This window comes from Gopherus evgoodei, chromosome 5 (assembly GCF_007399415.2).
Source record: "Gopherus evgoodei ecotype Sinaloan lineage chromosome 5, rGopEvg1_v1.p, whole genome shotgun sequence".
Lineage (NCBI taxonomy): Eukaryota > Metazoa > Chordata > Testudines > Testudinidae > Gopherus > Gopherus evgoodei.
Genome location: NC_044326.1, coordinates 34,795,474 through 34,815,583, shown reverse-complemented (window position 1 = coordinate 34,815,583; position 20,110 = coordinate 34,795,474). Strand labels below are relative to the sequence as shown.

The 20,110-nt window shown below is 43.3% G+C and overlaps 1 protein-coding gene across 5 annotated transcripts in view; it reads left to right on the top strand.

The window, feature by feature from the left end:
• The first annotated feature begins 9,989 nt into the window (after window positions 1–9,989).
• The window catches only part of ADGRA3 (adhesion G protein-coupled receptor A3), a 121,914-nt gene continuing 111,793 nt past the window's right edge, over window positions 9,990–20,110 (top strand). For all 5 annotated transcript variants that reach the window (XM_030563227.1, XM_030563224.1, XM_030563226.1 and 2 more), the window contains exon 1: window positions 9,990–10,225. In XM_030563227.1, coding sequence (XP_030419087.1) covers window positions 10,005–10,225 — 221 coding nt within the window. In that variant the 5' untranslated portion in view covers window positions 9,990–10,004. The remainder of the gene's footprint in view (window positions 10,226–20,110) is intronic.

The window sequence follows — 20,110 nt, the reverse complement described above, 5'->3', positions numbered from 1 at the left end:
TGGGATCTGAGGGAAGTGGCCTGTAGAATTTGGTATTGGAGAGTGGTCTGGCGGCCTCCTTTTGGTAGTCAGATCTGTTCGGAGACCAACACCTACAAAATCTCCACCAAGCATTCTCAAAACTACAATACCCGCATGAGGAAATAAGGAAACAGATCAACAGAGCCAGACGTGCACCCAGAAGCCTCCTACTGCAAGACAAACCAAAGAAAGAAACCAACAGGACTCCACTGGCCATCACATACAGTCCCCAGCTAAAACCCCTCCAACACATCATCAGGAATCTACAACCCATCTTGGACAATGATCCCACACTTTCACAGGCCTTGGGTGGCAGGCCAGTCCTCACCAACAGGCAACCTGCCAACCTGAAACATATTCTCACCAGTAACTGTACACCGCACCATAGTAACTCTAGCTCAGGAACCAATCCATGCAACAAACCTCGATGCCAACTCTGCCCACATATCTACACCAGCAGCACCATCACAGGACCTAACCAGATCAGCCACACCATCACCGGTTCATACACCTGCACGTCCACCAATGTAATATACGCCATCATATGCCAGCAATGCTCCTCTGCTATGTACATCGGCCAAACTGGACAGTCTCTACAGAAAAGGATAAATGGACACAAATCAGATATCAGGAATGGCAATATACAAAAACCTGTAGGAGAACGCTTCAACCTCCCTGGCCACACGATAGCAGACCTTAAGGTGGCCATCCTGCAGCAAAAAAACTTCAGGACCAGACTTCAAAGAGAAACTGCTGAGCTTCAGTTCATCTGCAAATTTGACACCATCAGCTCAGGATTAAACAAAGACTGTGAATGGCTTGCCAACTACAAAACCAGTTTCTCCTCCCTTGGTTTTCACACCTCAACTGCTAGAACATCCTCCCTGATTGAACTAACCTCGTTATCTCTAGCCTGCTTCTTGCTTGCATATATATACCTGCCTCTGGAAATTTCCACTACATGCATCCGACAAAGTGGGTATTCACCCACGAAATCTCATGCTCCAAAACGCCTGTTAGTCTATAAGGTGCCACAGGACTCTTTGCTGCTTTTACAAGATTTGAAAGTATCTTGTCCCCCTATTGGTCCTCTGGTCAGGTGCCAGCCAGGTTTACTGAGCTTCTTAACCCTTCACAGGTAAAAGAGACATTAATCCTTAACTATCTGTTTATGACAATAGTATTTTTGAGTATCTTTCTAAATAAATTTATTTTAAAACTAAGGCAGAGATAGGGTAAGGTTCTTTTATTTTTATCATGTTTACAGTTTGTTGTAGGCTAATTATGACTTTTAGGATAAATAACTGGATTCTCTCAGTGCAGTCAACTTTTATATATGTAATTTAACCATTTTGTTCAGGCTCAGCTCTCCAGCCCTCTGCTCCATAGCCTTGAATGTTTCTCAGCTTGTCAACTCTCAAATATGGAGAGCAATGAGGAACAAAGACCTAAAATGAGAAAAAACTATTTATGCAAAATTATTCCTTTAGTGTAAATAAGACTTTCTAAAACCTCAGTTTCATGAGTCTTTATTTTTGAGGTCAATAATTTTAAATAATAAAAGTGGGAGGATTTCAAAATTGTCAAACATAGATAACTTCGGGAGTAAAATGAGTGATGTCCCTCTAAATGAAGGATATGAGAGATATGCAGCTCTGCAATCTTTTGGATGCACAATCCTGGCATTCATTGGGATCTTTAAGGTCAACCTGACCGCCTTCTGTTGCAGATCCTTTGTCCCAGCATCCACTGAATTCTAGTATTGGAGCATCTGAGGTACTCAACCACCACTCCGAAAAATACAATTAAAGTAAAGTAAGTTTATCTTCAGCCCAGTTCTATACCCCATTCACAATTGTTAAGATAATGGAATAATTCTTTAAGATTAATGGTCAATTTGGGCAGCAACTGCAGTGCCCTGGACTGTTCTGAGCAAATTCCAGGACGAGGTTCAAAAGCAGGAGGAGGACATCTTTGACAGACTGGGAGCCATTAGTCTGAAATAACCTGAATTTGATGACATTTAGGTCATATTCCAAAGCCCATCTATTTGGGCAGGCATCTGGGATGGAGTCTATCTGAGCGTGTAGACATGCATTTGGTAAATTAGAGTTTTGTGATCTTTTAGTTGAGGAAATTTCAGTTTTGTGAACTGACTTTTTAATGGGCTGCAGAACATCATCTAAAGTGTGTGTGGGGGGAGGGGAGACATAGTGCCATGCTACCTGCCCCACTGGCATGATCCTCCCCTTCCTCTCTCAGGTGCCCCACTACAACCAGTAGCCTGATGCCCCTAGCCCATGAGCCCCTACTCCCACCCTCTCCCAGAAGCTTCAGTGCTTGAGAGAGCCCCCATATCACCCCCCTCAGGTGCCACTCCCCGCCTGTTCCTTACCTTATCCCTCCCTGCTGGCGCATCTCACCCTCAGGGGATGGGTCCATCCCAGCCTGTCCCCCATTCTAGGAGAAGCTATCACAGTTTTGGCAGCCAGTAGATGAGGGGATTCTTTACTGAGAGGAACTTTTAAAAGTGTCAGACAATGAGCACATGAAAACTAAGGCAAATTGCAGTGTCCCACCTAAAATTTTGACCTAGAATCCCCACTGGGAGCATGGACTCTGCATGTATAAGAATCTTTTCTGCTGTAGCCATGTGCTCATGCTGATGAACATCTGGCAAACATGGAAATCTTCAGAACCCAGCTCCTCCACAAGAACTGTGCTTTGGGAGATTTTCAATTTTCATTTTATAAAATTTCTATTTCCAATTCTTCCTTCAGAGAGTTTTTATTGATAAAACCAAAACCTGAGAATTCTAAGTATGTGACTGACATCATCACTTTAAAAGATTTCCAAAATGTTTTCCTTAAGAAAACTCAAAATGTTTTACAAAACTGAATCACTAGCTGCTGAGAAGCCATTTTGTAGGACAAGGATAGTCTAGGCACAATAGCCTCAGTTCTGCAGAACTGTTCTGTAGAACACGTTTTATCTGCCTGTATTTTGACAAAGACACAGATATAGGTTGATAAAGAACCAGAAATTAGCTGAAACATTTTGTCTAATATATTTAATGTGGATTTACAACTGACAGTCTTAAAGAAATACTTCATCTAGTGATGCAGTTGGCATTCCAGGAGCTCTTTGCCTCTTGAGTGGGACAGATGTGGGACTAGGGAGAATGGCTCTGGATCTAAGGTTGGCAGCTGTGTTGGTCCTAGGATATTACAGAGATAAGTGGTTAAGGTAATAACTTATTGGACTAACTTCTGTTGAATCCAAAGAAGAGCTCTGTGTAGCTCAAAAATTTGTCTCTTTCATCAAGAAAAATTGGTTCAATAATAAAAGATATTACTTCACCCAATATTGTCTCTTTGAGTCTAAGGAACAATTGCAGGATTTGAGGTGTCCGCTGCTGAAAGAAGCCTGCATTTGGAAAAAAGCAGTTGCAAAGTTTGAGTCTGTTCCTTAGGTTGGACCATCTATAAAGTTGGGGGTGGAATGCTGCAACCTACACTAATGTAAGAAGTAGCTCAGGGTTTTGGTTGCTATATCTAAGTGACTTTTTCCTCTCCACTCCTATTCAGACATAGTGGTTGCCATTAAAAGATTAGGATGTGCCACGGGTTGCCAGTATTTCCCTATACTAATAACAAATAGCTATAGTATTGCAGACATTGCTGAGTTTTAACTATTGCTACATGCTTACTTTTTAACGGCAACTGCTGTAGTAAGCAGAAACATAGTGGGTGATGTTCCATTAACAGAGGGGATGGAAAGCTGTAGATGGAAGATTCTATGGCAATCAAGAGTAAAAAGGAGAAAAACTGAGGGTAGTGAAAGCACAGGGACTCCCTTGAGGAAAGAGCAGAGAACAATCATTAAAGAGAAGGGGATAGAAGCTCAGGAAAAATGTGCAGGGATGTGAGATCCTGAGCTGATAAAAGAAAAGGAGAGGAATCAGCAAAATAAAGAATCAGTGAGAATGCAAAACAGACAGAAATTACCAGTGAAGATAAGTGAGCACTTGTTTCTCTCTCTCTATGGTGAGAACATATGAAGGATGTGAAGTGCTGCCAGAACTCTTTTTTGTTTAAACACTGAAACTATTTATTTCAAATAGGGTCTGCTCCCCTCTTGATATCTTGGAGACAAGATTTTAGTAGTTAGTAGAGTTGGAAGAATGGTGCAAAAATAAAGAAAAATTGCCAATAGCCATTTAAAAAAAGAGTGAAACAAGGACAAACCAGATACAATGGTCTGCAACTACTAGAAAGAATAGGAGTCATGGATGACTCATTAGGTTAGATGCCTGAGTGACAAGGATAATGGTTATTAGTTAACAGTGACGAAGAATGAGGAGAGTAGAGATTATGTGGAAGGAAAAATAAGGAGTTCAGTTTGGGCCATATTAAGTTTACTATCAGATATATATACACACACTACAGTTCAGGAAAGCACTTAAGCATATGCTTAACTTTAAGCAAGTACTTAAGTAACATTAACTTCCATGGGATTTAAACATGTGCTTAAGTGCTTTCCTAAATCTATATTTGAGAGGGGAACAAAAAGGTAAATTTGCAAGGGACAGTAGTTGAACCCATCTCAATGAATAAAAGAATTCTAAGAAAGAGTATAGAACAAATAAGAAGAGTAGAAAGAGAAGTTAAGAGTAACACAAAATACCTGTGTCATAAACAGATAGTTAAGGGTTAATGTCTCTTTTACCCGTAAGGGGTTAACAAACAGTAAACCTGGAACACCTGATCAGAGGACCAATCAGGAGACAAGATACTTTCAAATCTCGGTGGAGGGAAGCCTTTGTTTGTGTTTTTTGGGTTTTGCTTTGTTCTCTCTGGGTCCTGAAGGGGACCAGACGTGCAACCAGGTTTCTTGCCAAACTCCCTGCTACAGTCTCTTATATATTCAGAATAGTAAGTATTAAGTAGAAAAGGCGGTTATAGTCTTTTAATTGTTTTCTGTATTTGCAAAAGTGTATTTTGCTGGATGGATTTTGATTGGTATTTGTGCTAGGGGGAGACTTCTTTCTAGTATTTATAAGCTGAAAGACCCTGTAATATTCCATCTTGATTTTACAGAGATTTCTTACTTTTTTCTTTCTTTTATTAAAAGCTTCTTTTTAAAAGACCTGATTAATTTTTTTTTCCTTGTTAAGGCTCCAAGGAACTGAGTCTGTACGCACCAGGTAATTGGTGGGAGAAGGGAAGGAGGAGCGGGGGAGGAAAGGTGAATTTCCTCTGTGTTTTAGATTCACGGAGCTTGAATCTGTCTATCTCTCCAGGATAGCCCAGGGAGGGAAAGCCTGGGAGGGAGAGAGAAGGGGGAGAAAAAACCTGATTTCTCTGTGTTGTGATTCAAGAAGTTTGAATCACGGTGATCTCCTAGTGTACCCAGGGTGGGAAAGATCTGGGAGGAAGAAAGGAGGGGGCAGGGAAATGGTTTATTCCCCTTTGTTGTGAGTCTCAAGGAATTTGGGTTTGGGGGTCCCCAGGAAAGGTTTTTTGGGGGACCAGAGTGCCCCAAAACATTATATTTTTGGGTGGTGGCAGCCTATCAGATCTAAGCTGGTAATTAAGCTTAGAGGAATTCATGCTGGTACCCCATCTTTTGGACTCTAAGGTTCAGATTTGGGAATTATACCATGACAATCTGATAGGTTCCACTCTTAACAGTAAGATACCATATTGTTAACTGAGGGGGAATGTAATAGCATGCTTACACTGGGTACACACTATAACTGAATAATTATAACCTTATTTATTCATAGACTCATAGACTCTAGGACTGGAAGGGACCTCGAGAGGTCATCGAGTCCAGTCCCCTGCCCTCATGGCAGGACCAAATACTGTCTAGACCATCCCTAATAGACATTTATCTAACCTACTCTTAAATATCTCCAGCGATGGAGATTCCACAACTTCCCTAGGCAATCTATTCCAGTGTTTAACTACCCTGACAGTTAGGAACTTTTTCCTAATGTCCAACCTAAATCTCCCTTGCTGCAGTTTAAGCCCATTGCTTCTTGTTCTATCATTGGAGGCTAAGGTGAACAAGTTTTCTCCCTCCTCCTGATGACACCCTTTTAGATACCTGAAAACTGCTATCAGGGCCTCTCTCAGTCTTCTCTTTTCCAAACTAAATAAACCCAATTCCTTCAGCCTTCCTTCATAGGTCATGTTCTCAAGACCTTTAATCATTCTTGTTGCTCTTCTCTGGACCCTCTCCAATTTCTCCACATCTTTCTTGAAATGTGGTGCCCAGAACTGGACACAATACTCCAGTTGAGGCCTAACCAGCGCAGAGTAAAGCGGAAGAATGACTTCTCGTGTCTTGTTTACAACACACCTGTTAATGCATCCCAGAATCAAGTTTGCTTTTTTTGCAACAGTATCACACTGTTCACTCATATTAAGCTTGTGGTCCACTATGACCCCTAGATCTCTTTCTGCCATACTCCTTCCTAGACAGTCTCTTCCCATTCTGTATGTGTGAAACTGATTGTTCCTTCCTAAGTGGAGCACTTTGCATTTATCTTTATTGAACTTCATCCTGTTTACCTCAGACCATTTCTCCAATTTGTCCAGATCATTTTGAATTTTGACCCTGTCCTCCAGAGCAGTTGCAATCCCTCCCAGTTTGGTATCGTCCGCAAACTTAATAAGCGTACTTTCTATGCCAACATCTAAATCGTTGATGAAGATATTGAACAGAACCGGTCCCAAAACAGACCCCTGCGGAACCCCACTTGTTATACCTTTCCAGCAGGATTGGGAGCCATTAACAACTACTCTCTGAGTACGGTTATCCAGCCAGTTATGCACCCACCTTATAGTAGCCCCATCTAAATTGTACTTTCCTAGCTTATCTATAAGAATATCATGCGAGACCGTATCAAATGCCTTACTAAAGTCTAGGTATATCACATCCACCGCTTCTCCCTTATCCACAAGGCTCGTTATCCTATCAAAGAACGCTATCAGATTAGTTTGACACGATTTGTTCTTTACAAATCCATGTTGGCTATTCCCTATCACCTTACCACCTTCCAAGTGTTTGCAGATGATTTCTTTGATTACCTGCTCCATTATCTTCCCTGGCACAGAAGTTAAACTAACTGGTCTGTAGTTTCCTGGGTTGTTTTTATTTCCCTTTTTATAGATGGGCACTATATTTGCCCCCTTCCAGTCTTCTGGAATCTCCCTCGTCTCCCATGATTTCCCAAAGATAATAGCTAGAGGCTCAGATACCTCCTCTATTAACTCCTTGAGTATTCTAGGATGCATTTCATCAGGCCCTGGTGACTTGCAGGCATCTAACTTTTCTAAGTGATTTTTTACTTGCTCTTTCCTTATTTTCTCTTCTAAACCTACCCTCTTCCCGTAAGCATTCACTATACTAGACATTCCTTCAGACTTCTCAGTGAAGACCGAAACCTTTGTCCCACCTTGCCCTAATCCACACCTCCTACTGTTTGTTACACTCAAACCCTGAGTCATATCTAAAATTAGCCTGCAAACTCTGTTTCCTTATTAATTCAAAGAAAGCTTTTAGTAAAGAATTGTTTTGTTTTACTTTAACTTTACATTCACCCAATAAAACACAAACTAGAACTTGGTCCTGGCCACAGCTGGCAGCTCTTCTTGTTCTTCTCAGCATTCACAGCTCTGCATTGCTGTGTGCAACAGGAGATTTTGAACTCTCCAGCTGCACCCAGCACTGTTACATAAGAATAGCAGCTGCTCTATAAGACCTCTTGCTTAGGGACCATAGCTTTGTATTTGTTATGTAAACACCTGTCTTCCTTGAGGGTGTGTGTTCATAAATAAGTGCTGCAACTCTTATCATTTTTTAAGTGTCCTGGTAGTTGATATTTTTCTTAAAGCCCCAGCTGCTGAAGGAAAGTGATTAGGTGAAAATCTCAATTTTCATTTAGAATGAAAGTACATTTCTAGTTCTCATGGTTGCAGAGAAAAGTTTGAAAGCATAACCTGAGTACACCTAAAAGGTCCAGAAGCCAGAAGACATAACAAGAAACCAACATGCACTTTTTTAAAAGCCCACTGATTTTTTTGGATCCTATTTTTATAATGCCTGGGGTTGGCAATATTGACTCTCTCTGCCTCAATTCTCCTATTTGTAAAATAGGGATAATAGTGCTTCTCTACCACACAAGAATATTGTGAGCATAAATACATTGAGGCTTCTGAGGTAATCTGTTACTATAGTAATAGAGGCCACATATGTACCTAACACAGATAATACACTTTGTCTCTGTGGATGATGCCACTTCAACAAGAGAGGATGGAAGATCGGAACCAGCATGAGAGTGAGTGATAGAAGTGTGGAAAGGCAGTGTGGTAAAAAAAGGAAGCAGCTGAAAGAGTAGGTAAGAGAACAGGTCCTGATCACATCATCAGTAGGACTCCCTAGTGATTTCAAGGAGGAGACCTAATTAAAATTTGGACAATATGGACCAGTGACACAAATCAAGCTGAGCAGATGAAAGGTCTGGAGCAAAGAGAAACCAACAGAATTTCTCTGGTCTTTACTACAAATACATGTTGATATAACTGCATTGATCTGGGGTATAGACTCCTGAGGCCAGGTCTACACCATAAACTCACATGGTTATAACCACGTTGCTCAGAGGTGTGAAAAATTCACACACGTGAATGATATAGTTGTACTGACCTTAACCCTGGTGTAGACAGTGCTATGTTGATAGGAGGGCTTCTTCAGCTAACAAAGCTATGGCCTCTCACAGAGGTGGACTAACTACTCCCCCTGTCGGCATAGTAGTGTCTTCACTGCAGCGTTGCATCGGTGCAGCTTCACCTTTGTAGCATTTTAAGTGTAGACATGCCCTGAGTGATGCAGCTATACCCACCAAACTGCGGATGTACATTGCACTATGCTGACAGGAAAGTTTCTCCCATTGACATAGCTACCACCTCTCAGGGAGGTGGAGTACCTATGCCAACAGGAATAGCACCTTTGCAAAGCACTACAAACAGTGGTTTGGCTGCACTGCAGGAGGCATAGACAGGGCTGAGAATGAAAACGAATCTCTGCAATCCCCCCTGAAAAGATAAGTGAGCTGCCCTGAGCAAGTGGAAAGGTTTAAATAATGTTACTTTAGTACCCCCAGAGACAGTTCATCTTAAGTAAGGAGTTGACAGGTGCAGGAGGAGATGCCAGGACTGAAGCAACTGGGGAGGAAGGAAAGTCTTTGCGTTGGAACAGGGGATTGGGAGTCACAACGTTGAGACACCCTCCCTCCCTTAACTGTGCCCCACACCGCGTGCAGCTGAGCTCGGGCAGGTCCCGCTCCCTCTGCTCTGGGGCAATGGCGCTGCCCCGCAGGGGGCTCTGAGGGGCTTAGCAAAGGCCGGGAGGCAGCATACACCGGGAAGGCGGTGGCACGATGGCCTGAGCCCCCCACCCGAGCCACAGCTCTGCACCACAGACCCGCCGGATCGGCGCTTTCAGCTGCCACCGACCCACCCCTCAACTCCGGCTCTGATCACTGGCTTCCTGCCACCGCGGCTTTCAACACAGGGAGCTCTCGCGGCTCCCAACCAGCAAACGCGCCTGCGCAGCAGCTGCCAGGCGCCTGCGCGTTGGCCGCGAGCGAGGAACGGCGCCGCTGGAGCGTTGGGCTGCTGCGGTGTCGGCAGAGGGCGGCGCTGTAACTCCCGCTCTGGCCCTAGGAGCTGCCCCAAGCCCGCTCCGTGCCCCGCAAAGCGAGGGGGGAAGCGGCGGCTGCGGCTCCAGCCCGCCGCCTTCCAGCACCACATGGCGGCGGCATTAGCAACACAAACGCCGCCGCCGCCGGCCCCGCCCCCGGGGCGCTCACGGCCGCTCTAGGCGGCGGGGAACAGCGACTCCCGGCCCGGAGACTCCTCCTCCTCCTCCTCCCGCGGCGCCTCCGGAGTCCCCGAACGGGCGCTGCGCTCCCCGCCATGCCGCGCCCGGGCCGCTGCCCCTCGTCCCGGCTGCTGCCCGCGCTGCTCTTCCTCGCCTTGCTCGGCGGCGCCGGCGCCTCGCTGCCGCCGGGATGCAAACAAGACGGCCGCCCCAGGAGCCCCGGCAGGTCCCCGGCCGAGGGGAAGGTGGTGTGTAGCAGCCTGGAGCTCGCCCGAGTCCTGCCGCCCGACGCGCTGCCCAACAGGACGGTCACCCTGTAAGTACCGGGGGACGGGACGGGTCCCCTCCAGGTAGGCGCACCCCGCTCCAGGCAGCGCCTGCCTGCGGGACTTGGGCCCGCCCCCGTCTGCAGGGCTGCTTGGGACTGGGGGCTGCCCTGCCAAGTACGGCGTTAAGCGCCTGCCATCGGCCTTAGTGCAACGTGTGCGGGGAGAAGTAGCCAAAGGGAGGCGAGTCTGCTCCTGCCCAGCCATTGCCCCCTGCCCCACCGAGCATGTAGCGGACGGTGACTGGGGCCAGTAAAACACGCCCACTTGGGAGGTGGTGCAGTGGGGCACCTTTTGTTTTGGGATCAGTCTAAGCTTTGTCGCCTATTTTATTTCTACTATTTATGCGCTTGATTACTTTCCTGGCGCTGGTGGTGGTTTTTAAGGAAAAGAGAAACCTAGAGCTAATGTAGGTTGTGGAGTTTACAAGAGTAGAGCATCTCTCCTGGGATGTATCATCATCTCAGGAATAAATCAAAAGGAAAACAGAGGCTAATGTTACTCACCAGCTAGGAAGGCGTGTGGAAACAGTCTAGACTAGAGCAACTGGATGTGAACTAGCACGTAGGGGTTGGGCTGCTGTTGGGTGTCCTGCCCTTACAAATTTAAAGGGCCAGCTACTAACTAGACAAATATGCTGGGAAGGCTTCCTGAAAGAGGGTGAACATACTTGGGTGCTTATTAATCTCTTCCCTATTCCGGTAGTTCTAGTTGAGAACTTGTTACTGTGGTGGAAGATGTGCAGAAGACTCCCTGCTTTTTCAGTGCTAGAGTTTAATACTGGCAACAAAATTCCATTGTTTTGTCTCTTTTGCTAGAACAAGAATTTGATATTTGCTTTGGGTGTTAGTTTAAAGATTACTGCTAGTACCTTGTATTAAGTCATTTAACATGATTCTTTTTTTAGTTGTAGTGTGCATGCTAAATAAAACATGTTTAATACTATTAGTGTGTGTTCTTTTCATACTTGGCTTGATTTTTTAATTTAACCGAGATTTACAACCGAAGAAAAAGCATAGCCTAAAAAATGTCAGTTATTGTATTTGAGATTGTTGGAGGAAAAATCAGAGTGCTAAGTATTTTATTCAACTTTGAACAAAGAACAAAACAAAACTTGAAGGCACACAACTTCAGATTTATCTTAAATATAAACAAGTCTGCTAGAAGTTTCACAAGTAGATGGCACTACATGCTTACATTTTTTTAACAACGGAATTTAAAATGAAAATGAATGGCCTAATATTAAGCCAGTTTAAAAAAAAACCCACAATTTTTATCATTCTGAGTTTCCTTGAGGTCTTAGTTTGATGTTGTATAAAATCCATCTACGCTAGGATACTGTTGCCTGGAAGCACAGAATCTGCAGCTGTTGTAGCTTGGATAGGATAACATGGTTTTGGAATTATTAGAATGTAAGGCCCCTCATACACTTTCATGTGCTCTACGCATGTGGAGTCGTCCCACTGATGTCAGGTGGACAACTCACATCTGTAAAGGTCTCATAGACTCATACACTCTAGGACTGGAAGGGACCTCGAGAGGTCATCAAGTCCAGTCCCCTGCCCTCATGGCAGGACCAAATACTGTCTAGACCATCCCTAATAGACATTTATCTAACCTACTCTTAAATATCTCCAGAGATGGAGATTCCACAATCTCTCTAGGCAATCTATTCCAGTGTGTAACTACCCTGACAGTTAGGAACTTTTTCCTAATGTCCAACCTAAATCTCCCTTGCTGCAGTTTAAGCCCATTGCTTCTTGTTCTATCATTGGAGGCTAAGGTGAACAAGTTTTCTCCCTCCTCCTGATGACACCCTTTTAGATACCTGAAAACTGCTATCATGTCCCCTCTCAGTCTTCTCTTTTCCAAACTAAACAAACCCAATTCCTTCAGCCTTCCTTCATAGGTCATGTTCTCAAGACCTTTAATCATTCTTGTTGCTCTTCTCTGGACCCTCTCCAATTTCTCCACATCTTTCTTGAAATGCGGTGCCCAGAACTGGACACAATACTCCAGTTGAGGCCTAACCAGCGCAGAGTAAAGCGGAAGAATGACTTCTCGTGTCTTGTTTACAACACACCTGTTAATGCATCCCAGAATCAAGTTTGCTTTTTTTGCAACAGTATCACACTGTTGACTCATATTAAGCTTGTGGTCTACTATGACCCCTAGATCTCTTTCTGCCATACTCCTTCCTAGATAGTCTCTTCCCATTCTGTATGTGTGAAACGGATTGTTCCTTCCTAGGTGGAGCACTTTGCATTTATCTTTATTGAACTTCATCCTGTTAACCTCAGACCATTTCTCCAATTTGTCCAGATCATTTTGAATTTTGACCCTGTCCTCCAAAGCAGTTGCAATCCCTCCCAGTTTGGTATCGTCCGCAAACTTAATAAGCATACTTTCTATGCCAACATCTAAATCGTTGATGAAGTTATTGAACAGAGCCGGTCCCAAAACAGACCCCTGCGGAACCCCACTTGTTATACCTTTCCGGCAGGATTGGGAGCCATTAACAACTACTCTCTGAGTACGGTTATCCAGTCAGTCTGTAGCAATAGAGCGTAGGTTGTTCTTGTGTTTGAAGCATAGCCCTTGGAGAATAGGGAAAATGGTCTCATTCCAAGGCCATGGCTACACTGGCGCTTTACAGCCCTGCAACTTTCGCGCTCAGGGGTGTGAAAAAAACACCCCCCTGAGCGCTGCAAGATACAGCGCTGTAAAGCCTCAGTCTAAACAGTGCCGCAGCACTGGGAGCGCGGCTCCCAGCGCTGCAAGGTACACCCGTAGAGGATGAGGAGTACGTGCAGCACTGGGATAGCTCTCTCCCAGTGCTGGCGCTGCGACCACACTTGAAACTTCAAAACGCTGCCGCGGCAGCGCTTTGAAGTGCAAGTGTAGCCATACCCCAAGGCAAGTTGGATGTACTGTAGCAAAAGGATATGTGTCTCTTCAAGCCTCATGTTGCATTATGTGAGTGAGCTAAAAATGGATGTGATATCAAGAAGTCCATGAAAATACAGTTGGAAATTGATATACCGGTAGTTACATCTTTTACTAGAACTTTGAAAAATACACTCTTCAGTGGCAAGTGGAAATCTTTCCTAGCAAACATGGAGTCCTAAACCATCAGATTCTGCAGAATTTAACTTTTAATTTAAAAAAAATTAGTGCAATATATTTTCTTCTGAGTGCGGATAGACCTCTTCAGTACCAACACTCATAGCTTTGCCTAGTAGTAGCAGCATGAAACTAACAGGAATCTGGTCAGTTTCACCTCTGTTGTTCATAACAGGGTGGACAGCAGTGACATTAAGTATGCTGTCGATGTCACACTGTTACTGCTTCTGGAAAGCTATCAGCAGCAGAGGCATGAACTACAACTATGGGAAAAGGGAGAAGGTAGGAAGGAAACAAAAAAGAGGATGGAGAGGTGAAAAGTATTGGAAACTGCCAGGAAGCTGTGGGGCGGAAGGGAGAGAAGAAACAAAACAGTCCTCCTTCTTTCCGTCAGCTAGAGGCTACTGGAGCTACACGTTCATCCAGCGCCTACTAATCAGAGACAGATGTGAAAAATAATTCCCAAGCAGGACCCAGGTACAGCACCATGGCAGAGATCCTCAGATCCATCTGCTCACGTTGAGAAGGGGTTGGGCTTGTCTCTAAGTTACTACTCCAGGACTTGAGAGTGGTGGATATCTTTCTTTCTTTCATATCTACCTCTGGCAAATAGATGTCAGGTAAATTTTCAAGTACTGTTTACTACTATCACAGTTTTAGGACCTTGAGTAGTTCAGAAGAGAGAAAAAGGAGCATGAAAACATCATCGTTGAACAGACAAACAACACACACACATAGTTCAGAAGAATTGCTTGATTCGTTTTGTGGTGCAGAATTTCTTCATTAGTCAATAGAAATAGTAAATAGAAAACTTTGTAAATTGCTTTTGTTTTTAACTGGATTGAGGTTTATAATTCCCGTTGAAAGTTGCTTTTCCTCTCATCATATTTTTCCTTTTTCATGTATACTCTAGTCTTTGTACATTGCATTTTTATCACATATGATCTTTAAATATATACAGTGTAAAGAAAAAATTGGTTTTCCATAAGTTATCTGTTTCTAAAATGAGGATAAGATCTACTATGCAAATATGTTGTGAGGACTAATGTATAATAGTGCTCTGAAACTGGAAAAGATAAATATTTAAAAATCTTTGACTTGTTTTTAAATTCAACACATTTTCTTTAAGACAGTTGCCACCATATTCTGTTATGGAATATACTTCTTGAAATATATAGAACATTGTGTTTGTCATTTATGACCCACCATATCTTTTGAGAGGTCTGTTCCTTTATTGAGTTTACCAATGGTGAACGTGAAGAATGTTTTCAATGATAAAGCAGCAAAGAATCCTGTGGCACCTTATAGACTAACAGATGTTTTGGAGCATGAGCTTTCGTGGGTGAATACCCACTTCGTCAGATGCATGCATCTGACGAAGTGGGTATTCACCCACGAAAGCTCATGCTCCAAAACATCTGTTAGTCTATAAGGTGCCACAGGATTCTTTGCTGCTTTTACAGATCCAGACTAACACGGCTACCCCTCTGATACTTAGATGATAAAGGTACTGAAGGCTTCTGAAGAACATTGTTAAGCACCATGGATGCTGAAAATTGTGCCATAGAATCCTCACCTACAACATTATCAGGTTGGATTAGTAAGTGTTTAGGATTTGAACATATTTTGCTGGCAAGTAGCATATTTTAAAGCTAACATACCACTTAATAGTTCATCGTCTAGGTGGATAGGGGAAAACTTAATGGAAAGTTCCTCCTTGTGATTTAGGAAAAAACTGCTCATTGATTCTCTTACTAAAAAAATCCCACAGGAATCTAGATGGAAAAGAAACTTAGTTGTATTATTCTGTAAACTTTAATTCTACTGAAAAGTGACTTTCAAAAAGGGGATAGGAAGATTTGTGTCCTTTTTCACTTCATTATTATGTATAGGCTTTGCAGAAATCAGTTTTTATTTTTGTATGATTTTGATGGATAATATCAATGTTCATTTTAAATTGATACAAATAAGTTTAAAATATTCACAGTTGCAGGAAATTGTAGGATTGTCAGACTAATTATTCAATAATGACTACATCTAATAAGTTCTCAAGGAATCTTTTTTTTTTACTTTGCCTATCTGTAAATTTTTATTATTGATGGAAATATTTTTTCATCAGATTGAGTGCATATGATGAAACTGGTGTTTACCAACATTTAATGATAAAATCTGACACTTCCAAGCCTAATCATGTTTAATATAAGGCCTGAAAAGGGCTTTACATTTTTTTAATTAGAAATTCAAGTCTAGTCTGTCAAGTCTTCCAGAAAAGGAGGATTGTGACAGGGAACCTGGTAGGATTATGATATCAGATGCACCAAGCCAGTGAGGGAGGGAAGCAATATTTTAGGAACATAGGATTTGCCAGACTGGATTAGATCAGTGGTCCATCTAATTTAGTATTCTGTTTTAGTCACTACCAGATTCTGTCAGAGAAAAGTACCCAGGTAGAGAGTTATGGAGTAACCTACCCACAAAGAAAGTTTCTTCCCAACTCCACTAGTTAGGAGCTGGTTTATGTCTTGAAGCATGCGGATTTATCTCTTCCAGACTCTTGATTTATTAATTTTGCTTCTTTTTTTAATCTTTGCTATTCTATCTCTGTTCTTATCTGTATAGCCAATCCTTCTTTGAATCATGCTAAATTCTTTGCCTCTGTGATATATGGCATTCCACAGGCTAACCATGTGCTGTGTAGAAAAAGTACTTCCTTGCTATGTGTGTTAAACTTGCAGCTTTTCAGTTTCATTTTATTTCCCCTTACTCCTATTATGGGAAAGATCAAATATTTATAGTAATTCTACCTTCTCTATACTATTCATTATTTATTGTATACCACATCCTTAAAATTCTTCAAGTTCTCCAGCAAAACCAGAAAATATAACCTGACATTCCTGTTATCTTCAAAATAAAATACAGCAGAAAAAAAATCTTTCTTTGTAGAAACAGGAAGGCCAAAAATAAGAGAGAAGGTGAAGTGCACACCATAGCTTTTTCTTTGTTATGGTTGGGTAAGACCTATAAACTCAGCTGTTGTACCATGATGATTGTAGTGTCTGAGAATCAGTAAACAATTAAAAAAATAATCTGGAAACAGGCACTGTTTTGTTATGCATAGCTCTTGTTTTATTTATTTTCCACTCTCTTACATATGTTCAGAATTTACTGGGTTTATAATTCTTATCTTCAGTTACCAAGCAACAGGGCTAAGGCATCATGTCCAAATGGGCTTAGAATAAGGAGGGTGTCAACTCAGCAGAACCTGTGAAAGTATGTTTGCATGTGTTATATAATTTAACTTTTTGTCATAAAAAGCAATGGTAAATTACAGAAAATAACCTCTTACTTGCTGTTTTCAGGATTAACTTAGACGGAAAAATAGTACATTTTAAAATAATAGTTCCCTTTGAAACTTTATACTTGTGAAGCAAACTAAGATCACTAGCAGATTATAGGAGTTTTTTTTTGTTCTTTTCAGTTTCTGTGCTTTGTGCATTTGAGAACTGTTTGTGTCTTGTTAGTAGTTTCACTGTTTCTCTGTATAATCAATTGCGTTTTCTTCCAGTTTGTGTGGGTCTTTCACATAGCAAGAGAGGATGAAGGATTTTTTAAAAGAAGTGTTTTTAAAACCACAAAAACTGTCCTGGGGGGTCTAAGGGCAGATGTAGGGCCCCTTGTGGACCCGCGAGCAGGTTTCAGGAAGTCCACCAAAATAAATCAGAGAGCCGGGGCGGCTTGCTGCGGCCCAGGGAAGATAGCTGAAGCCTGACCCCTGCCACCCAGGGTTGAAATCAAAGGCTGAGCAATTTAGCTTCGCAGAGTCACCTGTGGTGTCAGGCCCCGAGATTGCCCTGCTTGCTATCTCTAATGCCAGACCTGGCTTTTAATCTACTGAATATGGAGAAAAACAGTTGTGGTACAGGTGGGCCAGGGAATTTTTATAAAATGGGGGGCGGTAGGGTGCTCAAAAAGAAAAAGGTTGAAAACTCCTGGATTGGGGATTGCCAGAGAGATAAGTGATTGAAAATTGGTCACTGTCATGTAGATGGGCTTCATTTTAGCTAGACGAAAAAAGCTGTATAGTAGCTTTTAGCTTAAACTCTTTTTCCTGTAATGCTAAGATGCTTGGTTTCTTTTGGTTTGTTTTGTTTTTTTTTGTTTTGTTTTGTTTTTTTTGTTGTTTTTCTAGGGATATTAAAAGCGCTGGGTGAAACCCTGACCTTGTTGAAGTTAATGGCAAAACTTCCATTGACTTCAGTGCAGCCCATAGTGTGTAACTTGTCACAATTCAATTAATAAACTTTTCTATTGAAACCATTTACTACGGTTGATTTGGGGACAAGACAGGCAAAAAATGGAGGGGAGATTGAAGGAAGGAAAACTCCAAGAACCTTTAGATGAAGTCTGTTTGTGGCTATTGATTAGGCTTTTTCATATTTCTTCCTTCTCCTTAGACTGGTAGTAACTGTTGCAGATGTTGGCAGGGTTGGCAAATGTATTCAACTAATCAGTGCACTGACATCCATTCTTTCTCCTGTGACAATTCCAAAGAGTAGTAAACAGTGATACAGTCTTTCTTAGCTCATAATGTGTTTTGTTTTTTTTCCAGGAATATTGAAGTTTAATTTTTTAGTTGGAGTCTAGAAAGACAACTGCCTAGCTAGATATTTTACACTGATGGCTGTAAAATAATTTGGTTTCTCTTTTTTCAATTTTGCACTTCCCTCTTAAAAAGATAGTCTGGAGAACAGGAAAAAGTGCAGGAGAGAAGAAACGGTATGTCTAAACTAATTTATGGTCTTATCGTAACTTGAGTGTCTGGATTAGCATTTACAAAGGTGCTGGTTGACTCCAGTTGGTTACCGGTTAACTCAAATTACAGTAAAGCCACAAACTGTAATCTAGATCAGTGTTTTTCAAACTTTTTTTTTTCTGGGGACCCAGTTGAAGAAAATTGTTGATGCCAGCGACCCAACGGAGCTGGGCATGAGGGGTTTGGGGCGTGGGAGGAGTTCAGGGCTGGGACAGAGGGTTGGAGTGTAGGGGTGAGGGTAGCGGGCTGGAGCGGGGAATGAGCGGTTCAGGGTGTAGGAGGGGGCTCTGGGCTGGGGCAGGGGGTTGGGGTGCGGGAGGGGGTCAGGGCTCTGAGCTGGGGGTGAAGGCTCTGGACTGGGTTTCGGGAAGAGGGGTTTGGGGTGCAGGAAAGGGTACCATGTTGGGTGGGGGGACTCAGGGTTGGGGCATGGGGTTGGGGGCAGACTTACCTCCAGTGGCTGCCAGTCAATGGAGCCCCGTGGCCCAACTGCTTAGAAGCCGGACCTGCTGGTTGGGGTGCAGCACCCTTCCCTCCTGGTCCCTTATCTTTTTATAATGCCAAATGCTGAAGTCCTGGTTTCAGTCCTTGCTCAGATACATTGTATTTCCTTCAACAGGAATACTCACATGAACAAGGCAAGTAGATTTGATCCTCTTTACTATCTCAGCTCACTCTCCTGGGCTAAAGAAAACCTTGGATTTGTCTAAATAGTATTCTTTCTTTACTTTTTTGCTATCCAACATACTTCTTATTACTTGGCCAAAGTGCATGGGGGGGAGGGTTGGTTCAGATGCATTAAACAGAAATTTATCATGTATATAAAGATAGTGTGTGTTTATTTGGAGGGGGGAAAAAGTATTGAAGCCACAGTGATCCAAGTGGAAATGGAAAAGTCATGTGACTAAATCACTCAAGCCCACTTCCTGATCCTCCTCCTGTTTGCCTCATGAATGCCAAAATCCTGGCTCTGTGTGGACTAGGGCAACTACGTTTTAAACCTGAAAATAAATCCAGCTCAGATCAGGATTAGCTGCCACTGAAGCATCAGAACACCAACCAGATGTTGCTACCCAGCTGGCAAAATGCCACTAGCATTTTTTTAATTCCCTTTTTTTTCATTTAATCTGGATTCCTTTTTTGCTTTAATCTAAGGCAATATATCCTGAGGATCCCTTATCCCTACTCCTGCTATACCTGGGAAGATAGGTAAAAGGGATCCCTGGGAGGCTGCAGAGAAGTTAAGGGGCTGGCTCCCATTCACCACCCTGACAGCTCTCACAGCCCGGGCACCCCTGCACAAGCAGCATGGTGAGGGGGTGGGGGGTTAAGCGCGCAGAGCGAGGACCAAGCAGCTGCCCTGCAGGGAGGGTGAGCAGCCAGAATGTTTGGGGTCATCCCTCCCTGGCTATGCTGAGCTGGGAGCTCTGCTGCTCCCCCTCCCTGCAGGGCAGCCACTTGGCCCCTGCTCTGCTCTCTGGCCCTTACTCCCAGGGATACCTGGGTTCCGTGCGTTGTCAGGGCAGCGAGTGGGAACCAGTGCCAAAACTTCCCCACAGCAAGGAGGAGCCAGAGCCAGCGCCACAGGAGGCTGAGGGGAAGTTTTGGGGCTGGCTCCCACTCACCGCCCTGACAGTCCATTCTGCCTGGGCATCCCTGCACATGTAGCCCCATGAATGGCAGGGAATGTCAAGCGCCAGAGAGTGAAGTGGGGACCAAGCAGCTGCCCTGCAGGGAGAGGGAGCAGGAGAGCTCTCAGCTGGTGGAGGGATGACCCCCAACATCCTGGCAACTGGGAGCTGTCTCCCCCTTGGCTCCATGCTCTAGGCAAGCTTCACTCAGCATTGAGGAGGAGCCATAGCCATGAGAGGAACAGGAATAGGGAGTGCACTCAACCAGGCAGTAATGGCACTTCTGGTCACTGTGCTGTCTGCCTGCA